Genomic DNA, 11,595 nt, shown 5'->3' with positions numbered 1-11,595 from the left:
AAAGAAAAGGAACGTAAAACACTGACAACATTCATTACGTTTCTGGTCTTGCCGGCCTACAAAAAAAGTGGTGCCATCTTGTTAATTTCAATTCGCTAGTAATTTCACCTCAGTGATGAATATGAGTAGGTGATAAACGCCATCCACATAATGCCCCCACAGGACCAACGGTGCACAAAGACTGGCCGCCCAGTACTTCGCTGTTGACCTTATATCGTAAAGAAAATGGTTCTCAGCGTACAAAAAGTGCATGATGCAGTCACTGATCCAAGCTTCACCACGCCCCGATTGTGCGCACATCAAATTAGCTAGCGAAGTTGTTCTATAAGATGCTCAACCATGATTTGGCTTTGCATTTGAAATTCAGTGAAGGTATAGAAAAGAACATCGTTCAACTCATAACTGACAGCTGAAATTGGAAAATGTGAGCTCAAACAGCGGTTCACGCACATGTCATAGTTCGACATCGCTGGTATCGTATTTTCCTGACTCCTTTCTAACAGCAACAAAGCTCAGTTCAACTGCAAAAATGCTGCCCTCCCATTTTGTAGTTAGCCCCAATGTGACTTTTAACAAGCTTTACAGGGTCATTGAAATACGCCAGATCGGCCATACACTCCCAAAGAAAACACTCCCTTTCATTGAAAGAACTATACAAGGAAGAAATAGAATCAATAATAATAATATTGTGTACCAAAAGACGCACACACGTGCTGACTGGGAAATGTTATGTATTCAGTGACTTTAAACGAAGTTTCGCGAATAACACCGGAATGGGCTACTCCTGCAGCCACTCTGCTGTTATAAATGAGGAAACTGAACATCCAAAAAAACGTTCCACCTAGCTAGGTACTTATCAAAATAGTAACCCCCAATGATGTCAGCCTAAAGCCACCAACAGCATACAATTGCCTCAGTACTCAACAAGAACGTGCTTGACTTTAATTCCCACTGCCGATGCAGTGCAAGTTATCTGGCGTCCAGTGTTAGCCAAATCATTGTTCTTCTCAAGCCGGTTGACATTTATCCTCCACAGTTCGTGTAAGTTGCACAATGCCCCTAAAGGAGCATCATGCACCTGTTCAGGTTAGGTGTGAGGTACGACAGCTGCAGGTGCTACGCTTGAAGTAAACAAATAAAATTATCTTCAGTAAAATGTGTGCATGGTGGCGGCAGCAGCCAGGGAGTGTGACAAAGCAAGAGCTCGATCCCCAATGGGAATCTGAAGTTTTTTGAGAATTGCACGAGATTCAAAGATTCGACTGTATATGAAGTTTGTTTTCTTTTTCTTTTTGCTAGCCTTTAAAATGGTGATGTGACCGCCAATTAAATAATCTAACTTCACCTCAAAGCCTTCGAGCAATGCGCAGATGCTCATTGACGACTTCAAATTTCAAATCAATCAAGATTTCATATCTCTGCTGCGCTCGCCCACACCCTGCTGTTGTTGTCGGGATGACGCCAGGTTACATTCCGCGAACTTTATCATGGCTGACATCAGTTTTCTTCCTTCAATGCAAGAGTCTTTGTGTCGAAAATGTAACGACACCGCAAATGACTTCATCAGCCCCCCCCTCCCCCCCCCCCCCCCCCCAACCGAAAGCCGTCGTTGCTTTAATTGGCGATTAAATCACCATTTCAAATGCTAGCACAGAAAGACACTGCGTGCTTTGTCAGCAAGTATCACTCATTCAACCCTTTAAACTCATCGAATTCTAAATTCACCTAAGTTTTCCTTTAAAGATCGCAGGACTTCAGAGCTGCTAGTAATGAGGGCACAGCTACACTTCAACAATTAGCAGCTTGCACATACGCTGATAGTAACAGTTGTCTCCTAGCTCATAGAAGTACAACTCCTAAAATGCCTTCATCGCAAACCAGCATGCAAACTTACTTTTCTCCCTGGTGGCTAAGCTATTTTGTTGCCCTCAAGCACCCAGCTCAAGTTTCAAAAGTAAAGCACTTCCTTTTGAATTATCAAATACACTACAAAATAACTTTACTAGTTTTAAAGAGTTCTGAAATCGGTTTGTCTAGCACCTTCTTATGCCGTACCAGATAACATCTCAGTCTCATGCTTACTTTATGGGAGCACAAACAACCTCTGGTGGCAGCGTGCGCACACTGGCCCCAGAGCCTGGCAAATATACTAAGCCATCAACAAGAATAAAACAACATTTACAAGATCTCACATGTGGCTCTCACAATTAGGCTCCAAGAAATGACCAGGCACAGGCACATGACGAATATGAGATGGGAATCGCGATTTGCACAGAACGCAACATGCGTCTCCCTTCTGCTACTGTGACCACAGGAGGCCATCGTGCACAGATATACAGATGCTCTCCATTCAACGTCATGCATTTTGTGAGGCCTTGAGCTGAAATTATGGAGCCACCTCAAAAGAGGCAAAAAATAAAGATATGCCCATTGAATTTAGGTGTGGGAAAATGAGAAAATGTGCCGCTTTCCAGGATCAAAAGCCCACAGCATTATGCCTGTGCAGTTAGCTACAAGGGCACAGCCTGATGCCAGCTTTTACAAAGTGTGCTTTTGAGCACCACTGGATGAAGATGATAATGCAGGGTGAAGGAAGGGGAGCTGTGATGGTGGCAAAAGGACGGGAAAGAGGAACACTGACTAGCAGAACCATGAAGTCCTACATGCTCCCTGTTTTTGCTGTTCTGTCATCTGAAGCAGTCTAAGTGGTATACCCAGCAGGCCATCGTGTGCATATCTAAGCAATTCACAGACACTATTCAAATAATTCCAGAAAATTAAAAAATTCGGCAGAACGATTGCAAACAGTTTACTTGCGCAGAATAATGCAAAGAGCATTCACATGACTGCGACCAACACAGCACTTGCGAATTCATGCCATCTTCTTTGCAGTCACATGAAAAAATATTGTAGACATCACACAGACATAACAAACCCAGGCATTAATAGTGCTATGCAACTAAAATGCAAAAGAGAAAACACGCTTCAGATTGGTGGTACAGTAATGGCTATCAAAATTAAGGGCTGTTGACTATGCCCTATCATTTTCAGAGCCAATGGCTTTGGCATGTTTCATTTTATAAGCATCTCCCTATTCCCCGCAGAATACACAAGGCAACAGTGATAGTAGCCGAGTGGTGCCAATGAAAAACGTTTTTCTGTTTGGCAAACATAAAAACCTAATTTTAATCTATGACTAAGATGAGACCTAAGCAAGTAAACTTATGTTAACACTAAGCACCCTTAAAAGGTCACACAATAGAATCATTCAAATTGCAAAATCATTACCATATGCTTCAGCACAACTGTCACTGTGATTCATAGCTTCATACCATTTTTCATAAAATGTAGCTGAGCTGCCTTCTCACTAAGGAAAACTACCTGCTCTGCCAAGCGTGTATGCTTCCGCTGTAAACCCCAAATAAAAGAGCATGTAGGAAACTTGATCCTGAGTGATTAAAAAAAAGGAAGATATTGTGATGAGTTGATCACATGGTTGATGACTGGGATGCGTATGCACATTTGCCCAGCACTATATGGGAATCCCGAATGTAGAGCAGAATTCAAGCAAGTGAATAATTACAGTTAATATCCACATCAGACTGTCTTTACAGCTACAAAGGAGAGCCATACAGTTTTCTGAAACATTCAAAGTTGCATAACAGCAGCTTTTTTACGCAGCACTAAAGGGGCTCTGAAACACCTTCTGGGGAGAGCACATCATCTAACTCAGTCACTGCATTGCGCTGTCATGAACACCTGAGCCAAATAATACACTCCCATACGCAGCAGAGAATCAACAATCACAGGTGAAAGTTGCCGAGCCCTTTCTGGGGACTTTTTCAAGCTTGCACCCTCCTCCGTCGCATGCTTCTGCGTATACCAGTTCACAGATGGTTCTTGGTTAGATTCTTTCAGGTGTCAGACAGCTACCGCGTACCTTCAGCAAGTGAGGATGCTCCCCCCAGTGGTGGGCCCCAGCGGAGCAGCACCGACCGTTCAATGTGCAAAAAGTGACGAGAGGAGAGGGAAAGGTGCAAAGACGCTAAAATTCGAATTTTGAGAGGAAATAACTCAGCTTCTATAAAGCTTCTACAAATCTACTCCACCTTGGGGGATTCCCCTAAACATTTGGTCAACACTGTTCCCACTTCGAGTTATTGATCAATTCGCTCTCGCCCTACCACAAGCTTGCCGTCCCGGTTAGCTCAATTGGTAGAGCAACTGCTCCGGTGTAGAGGTGGTCCCGGGTTCGAACCCCGGACCAGGACGAATTTTTCTTTAACTACGAAGTTTCTGAGAAAGCTGTATAGCTTTCCTTTGTAGCCGTATGGCTGCGCTCGGGTGGACGTCAATGAGTAATTACTCCCTTATTACAAATCTACTCCACCTTGGGGGATTCCCCTAAACATTTGGTCAGCTTCTATAAAGCGCGTTAAAAAAATTCTTGCTGGAGGATATTCGTGAAGCGGCGTCCTTTAACATTTCCAGCATACTGCAACTTTAATAGAGCCCCTTTCAGAGCCCCTTTAATGCTGTCAACGGGTGCCATAACTCTTTGCTGCAATCGTATTCCTGCCAGAGCCGTGACAGTAAGAAACAGAAAGCAACCAGAAGTACACAGAAACAAAGTGAAATCACCTTGCTTCCAAATGATTTTAATTATGTTGTCAAACCGTCTAATATCTTGTTTGTCAGACTGGGCTACAACAAGGACATTTGATACCAAAGACAGAAGCTAAAATAAAGAAAAAAGCTGCACAACTAAAGAAGCCTTCAGAATACAACGCATAAATAAACGGTGGGTGGGAAAACTGCCGTCATCATATATATCTATACAACAGTGCACCTCCCCTTTGTTCCTCACTGCTGCCTCAATGCTAGCTTAGCACATGATGAAAATAAAGTAAATGTACACTGGCCTGAAGAGAAAAACTCTTTCTAAACATATAAAAAGAATGGTGCATGAACACAAAAGGATAAGGCCCTTCAAGCAGCAGAGTATATACACGGGTCGCGCAAGAAGAATTGCGACTGGAAGAAAGACGATGGGCGTCACATCTGCCCCAGTAATTCGCTCCTTCCTCCTGACTGGACGGATTGGTTTTTGTGGCATGTCCACCACTTCCGGCCAACAGACATCGTCACTGCGACCACACAGTGCACATGCTGGGGGCAACAACATAAAGTTGATTACTCTTTTTTTTTTTTAAATACATATACAAACAACTCACGCATTTAAATAGAAACGATAATAATATCATAAACAAAACCTGTGCTCTTTCTCCACTTCATAGAAAAGAATAAAAGAAGAAAGCTAGGAAGAATCCAAAGCTTACCAAAAATGCACTTAATGTAAATGGCATTTGGCGCCTGTGCCGAAGGAGTCTAATGGCCAAGCCAGAATGAGGAAATCTTCTGGCACAAGAAATGATGGACAAAAAGAAAGAAAGTAGAAAAGGTAAGAGCTGTTCGCTGCTCACAGCCGTAGGAAACAAACTTCAGAAAGGCGATTTGGCTAGGTCAAAAATGTTGCACTAATGCAGTGAAGAGCAAAGTTGTTTTCACGTTCTAGGACAGGGGTTCTCAAACTGGGTTCCGCCAAACCTCGGTGTTATTTAGAGCTCTTTCTAGGGTTCCCTGAGCACCTATATCTGTGCAGCCTCACCCTCATCTTTCCTTTACCCACTTTATTTTGGGACCTATTGCACTAATGACCAATTGCAGTGTGTTTCGCTGTAATGCCAGTCATCATAAATTAAATTTGGGCATTTTTTAACGTGCCATGTGTCTCCAGGCTCCTTTTTATGTGCATATCAAGCGGTTACGTACAGATGGAAGCCAACACACGTGGGGTTCCACAGCATATATTGAAAGCTGTTGGGGTTCCCCAAAGTTAAAAACATTGAGAATCCCTGTTCTAGGGCAGTCAGAACAATAAAAGCAGAAGCTGGTGGCAACAGCAATGAACGCATTCACAGGAGCCAGCACCTTGCACCAGAACATGGTGCGGAGTCTGTGCTTCCAAATTTACTGGATAGATCAATAGGTCAGGCTTGGCCTGAACCAACAATAGTTTGTTGTCATTTGCAGACCTCTAATAAGCTAGCCCCCAACGAAAGCTTGCATGGTCACCAAGAACCTCTCTGCATGCCCTCTGGCCAATGGCAAAAAAAAAGGGACAAGGAAAAGAGGCAAGAACATGACTAACACATCAACGTCAGCTTCCCTAATAGAACTCAATTGTGGATGAGAGGGAAGACTTTACATTCCCAGGACAGCGCCACATTTCTTGAAATCAGCATTTTGTAGGTTGGAAACAAGTATTTTCAGAACACTTAAACAACATAACAAATGAAAACATTCACACACTTTCACACAAACATGGCATGCACACTCATACATATGCCTCTTCAAGACCAGAAGAGATCCCTGAGATTCCTACCATGAAGCTGGCTGAACTTTCTGCTGGCTTTCCAATCTTGGTTGATTTAAAGGCAAAATGATGTTCTCATCGAATAAAAATGCCCCTACCTTGTTCATTAACTAAACTCAATAAAATCGCCTATGCCTGGCACATAGCTGGCGCCATCATGTTCAACCTGCCGTGCTTAAGGTGCTGTGCCCATGGTGGAGTAGATTTTGCATCAAAGAAGTAATTACAATTAGCACGCACCTCACCTATTCAGCCAGACAATGAAGAAAATACCAGGACAAACTTTTCCACAATTCAAAAGATTTGATAAAGCTGCATAGATCCGCTTTGGAGCCGTGCTGCTGTGCTCTAATGGAGGTCAATGGCAATTACTTCCTACAGATTTAATATAGATGCTAACAAACCAAATAAATGTAAAGTCCGCAATTTCCAGAATTCACAGAATACGTAACTTATGTATAGGCATACTAGACACTTTTAGTTGCAGCGTACGTAGCGACATTGCGTACGCAATGCTCACTACATTCCGTATGCTGTAAAGAACACCCCCGCCACACTTATAGTTGGCCGTACTGCCGTACCGCCGCAGAGCAGTCGCGTAGCCCGTTGTGTTGTGTCGCCATCTAGTGACAAACACTGAAAGCGCTGTAGCGCTCGGCTGAACATTTTTCAGTTTCTGACAATATGAATAGTATATTACTGTTTTTAATGGAGGAAAAAATGTATAATGTTTAATGAAGTGCAAAAGTAGGCACATGACTAAAAAAAATTATTCGACAGGTGCGGTTGCTATGACGATAATCGTACACAACGTTAGTTAGGCTTAAAAGGTCAAAAATCGCTTCATTATCTGAAAAACAAGGGGCATTTGTCCTTAATATTTTGGCGTGTGGGTGAGAGTATACAAAATAAAAGCTAACAGCACAGTTTAGAGTGAGCCATCACATTGAAGAAAGCAGCGGCGAAGTGAAATCAGACCGAAGCGGGCGAGATGGTCGCCGCCATGTTCTCTACGCAGCACGTAGCGTCCCGCGTTGCGTACGCTACGCTGTGCTTTACAGCGGGCGGGCGTCCGCAACGCGCGGCTAGATACGTTGCGTTCTGCGCATGCGCATTCGTTACCCGCGGTGTCGTTGCGTACGCAAGCTCACTGCGTACGTCCAACTAAAAGTGTCTACTAAGCAAATAAAACAGGGGTATTAAAATTGAAGTGGAGGCCAAACATGACTATGTTAGTTTAGAACGCCCTCCATACAATGCTGTGCAGAATTGCAGTTGTGCTTTGCCTAAAGAAACCTTGCGTGATAGGTACAATTGCACTGCCCATACAATAGCAAAAGGTGGCAGCATGAATAAGCTGCCAGCTATAGACTAAAAACAGTTGAAGCAGGCAATAAATTAAAAATTAGCCAGCATGTGGTCTTACACTGCTTTGTCAGGTTAAACCATGTGCCCAAAACCTGAAGCCAAGTAACATTATGATATACGTCTAGGACACAAGTAGCACCAACAAACAATAAAGGAATAGAACAACATTGCGCTTCCCCACTGTGATAAATTTTTTTTAAAAACACTGCTAACAAATGGTCGAAAAATTTGAGTGCTTCCTTTTCAGATACAGAAGTTTCAAATAAAAGTCTCAGTTGTGGATTAGTGCCCGTCTCCTCCTCTCTGTCTGTGTCTGGTAGTGTCATTTGTACTTCACTGTCCAATTGAAGCTCTCACGACTTTCAAAATAAAATACTTGCCCTTGTGAATACATAATGCATGGTGCTGGATGAAATTTGCATCATATACTGAAACCCAAACTGAACATGGTGCTTTCGTTCATAATGCCTCACTGTCTCTCTGAATGCGCTTCACTACAGAAAAATAAAGACAACATGGCTACATGCCGGACTATACTGACAACAAAAGGTTAGGAGCCCTTATGCCCTGCAACGATCTTAGCAATCTTCTTTCAGACTTCACTCATTTGGCCACAAAATCTTTTTACAAATGATGTAGTATCCCCAGTTGAATCACTTCAAAGCAGTAGCCCAAGTCTACTTCAGGATTTAGCACAAAAATTTTTTTAGAAGCTAGAGCAGATCCTGGTGATCCAATGCTAGCAGAGCAATTGAGTGCAGGAACGCTCATGAAGGAACAAGCATTGATCATTTGCTTTAAACCTAGCAAGCACAGGTAAGGTACAAACTGGATGAAGAAAAGAAAAGAACCTATGAAGATATCTGAAAGAATGTCTGACCAGTCAGCAGTGTCTAGAAAAAACATGCACTGAAGAAGATATGAGAGAAAATGCCTCAGCACCTCAGTTTTGTAAAGACAGTAATAGAAGCTGACAAAAATGCACTGACACTACAGCAAGACAGTGAAAAAAAAATTTTCTGATGAACTGTGAGTGAATGGACCAGCTCCTCGGACTGAACCAGTCCACAAATGTGCATACTTGCAGTTAATGACCAGCTGTTTCTCACAAATGTGATTCCTCAGCATTTCGCCATACAGGAGGCTATTATAAATAGCCAAGCAAGCTGGCTAGAACTTGCGAGCTTTTGGATACAGTATATAAAACGGACCAATTTTTCTTTAATTAGAAGGGACTAAGACATAGCAACAATGAAAGTGCAGGAAAAAATGCATAAGAATCATGAACTTGTCAAACAGAGGGATAAGTACAGTGAAATATGACATGAAATACTTGCCCCATGCACTCGCACACACACTTTTTCTCTTGTTTTTTCCATATCTCTTTTACTAGAACAAACGCAGATGTCTATGTAACGTATGCACTTGTAATTGCTTCATTTATCTCGCATACATAACCTCTTGTTATGAAGCAAGAATGAAGCTACAAGACAAAACAAAGCACTCTTGGTGTACCATCAAATGTATGGGCAACTAAAGGAGTATATCGCAAGTGATTTGGGATGTGTACAACTACATTACGTTAATTTGGACACCCCAAAGGCTGCAAACATCTCTCTTTTTTGCCCTTACAAAATTTGGTTTTGATCATTGCCACAGCACCACTACACATTTTCCACCATTTTGCATAAGTTAGGGCACGCAGAATAAAGAAAGGCCAGTCACGAGCTGGTTCATCCAGTCTCGTAATTTACACCACCTAACAGGGACTATACAAATGTGGACCGAAGGAGGCAGGACTGAGTTTATAAGTTCGCATTTTTAGAACTACATAGTTGAACACCCTCAGGTGACATTCATAAGAAAAAAAAACATGGAAATGGCAGAAGTATAAAAACAAGGCCATTTTTGTTGGAACAGCATAAAAATGCACCAAATAATGAACAGGAAATCTGGCAGCACAAGGTTCTTCAACAAGGAAATGCCAGTGGGGCAAGCTTGCCACATTACAGACAGAGCTGCAAAAATGCGCCTGCTTCTGAAAGGATTTCTTCTTTTCCTAAGGACCAACCGGCCCATCTCAACTGCTGTTCACACAGAACCCTTCTCTACTTCAGTCCTCTGTCTACAGCCTTGCTAGTCAAAGGAAGTGAAGAAAAAAGCAGAAAGGACAACATAAAAACAAACAAATGGCAAGCAAGAATTTAAGATAAAACATAGGCTGGGTCAAAGAGTAATAGACACTGCTTTCGTGAGCAAGTGAACGCTGAAAACTGCACACTTCCCAATAAGTGTGTCATTGGTGAACAGAGAGAGAAGTGAGGTGGAAGAGACACAATATATATCTGCACACAACAACATGGTGGCTTCGAGTAGAGATCAGCAATGCCATTGTCAGAAGATGCAGCGGTTTCTGTCCTCCTGTGTCCTTGTGCACTCACATTTCTTCATTTATCTCGCATCATGTTTTGGTTGTCGACTGGCTTCAAGAGAGTCCAGAGTTGCGGCAAGGCATGTGCAACCTAGGAGAGCCTGTTTCGGCGAGACTCTGGGTATAGAACTCCATGGTAGATGATGCCATTCACGTCCATGGTCACAGACATTGAATTCTCTGCCTGGTTCCTGCCGTCACCTGCGTGAAATGAAACAGAAATCTAGTTTGTATCATTGCAAAAAAAAAGAAAAAAAGTGAGTATTATGCCTCCATGTTCAAGATGGCCCAAGCAAAGCTGGTGCTACATTGGCCCTAGTCACTTTGAGGCAACTTTTGGAGCCAGGTGTGCATGGGTTAATTATACAACACACCAACATACGCAAGCCCACACACAGGCCCACACTTTTTTTTTTTGTGGCACAAAAATTTTTTTTAAAAACCCCTAAAGGATATGTACGTACGATCTGTGCAAGTAGACTGCATAGCGAATTAGACGCCATGTCTGTGATAATAGAATTAAACGACCAACAACCTGATTAGTCTCCTTGATTAGTATAATATAGTATTAGAGCCAACCAAGGCAAGCCAAGTTTCTTTAAATCACTAAATCACTACTGCAGTTCGAGATGACAAACAAGAAATTATGTGCATGAAACGAGCCAATCCCGGAACCTTAAGTGTGACCCGCAGCAGAACTAGTACAGTCACAGGACACATTCAAAGGCTGCCAGAGAGGTGCGTTCAAAGCCCGAAGCACAGAGCAGCTTTTCTTGGAGGATGGGAAGCCATCGCCCCTGAATATGGTGATTTAATTTCCCCCAATGACATTTGTTACATGTACACATCTGTATTCAAGATTGTTCAACGAAATCTGGCAGTATATTTAAAATATCTTTTTGCTTTATAAGAATGCCTTTTGCGGCCCAGAATGCTAGTGAAGGAGGACGTCAGAAAACAGGTGAATCATGTTATCTAGTAAGCTGTTTAACTTCATTCAACTGTTTAATTTTTTATAATTACACTTAGGTACGCGATTGTAATGACTGATTTGCGGCTGGCTCTTAGTAATGGTTATAGTATCAGTTTGCAGAATTTGCAAAGCGCTTTTCATGCTAATCGCAATCAACTGATGCATCTAAGTCTGCCCATCAAAGTGTGCCAAACCAAATCCATGCGTTCTTGGAGCGCACGCAGCCACACCAACCCGTAGGCATCACTTAACGGTGCAGGCATCATGAGACCTCCGTCCCACCTGGGCTACTCTGCTCATGGCTCCAGCTCTCCAGCTCGCATCAGACTGTGTAGGTAACGCGACACACACACTGCTGCTAAGTGACATTTGCATGCGGTCGGGATG

At 42.7% G+C, this 11,595-nt stretch overlaps 1 protein-coding gene across 5 annotated transcripts in view; it reads right to left on the bottom strand.

The window, feature by feature from the left end:
• Positions 1–2,792: 2,792 nt before the first annotated feature.
• LOC149341230 (AT-rich interactive domain-containing protein 3C-like) overlaps positions 2,793–11,595 on the bottom strand; it is a 264,429-nt gene continuing 255,626 nt past the window's right edge. For all 5 annotated transcript variants that reach the window (XM_089543176.1, XM_089543178.1, XM_089543177.1 and 2 more), the window contains one exon: positions 2,793–10,436. In XM_089543176.1, coding sequence (XP_089399302.1) covers positions 10,327–10,436 — 110 coding nt within the window. In that variant the 3' untranslated portion in view covers positions 2,793–10,326. The remainder of the gene's footprint in view (positions 10,437–11,595) is intronic.

This window comes from Amblyomma mixtum, chromosome 5 (assembly GCF_055824585.1).
Source record: "Amblyomma mixtum isolate Tamu chromosome 5, ASM5582458v1, whole genome shotgun sequence".
NCBI classification, from domain to species: Eukaryota; Metazoa; Arthropoda; class Arachnida; order Ixodida; family Ixodidae; genus Amblyomma; species Amblyomma mixtum.
The sequence above is the reverse complement of the archived record's forward strand: the minus strand, read 5'-3'. Positions and strand labels throughout refer to the sequence as shown.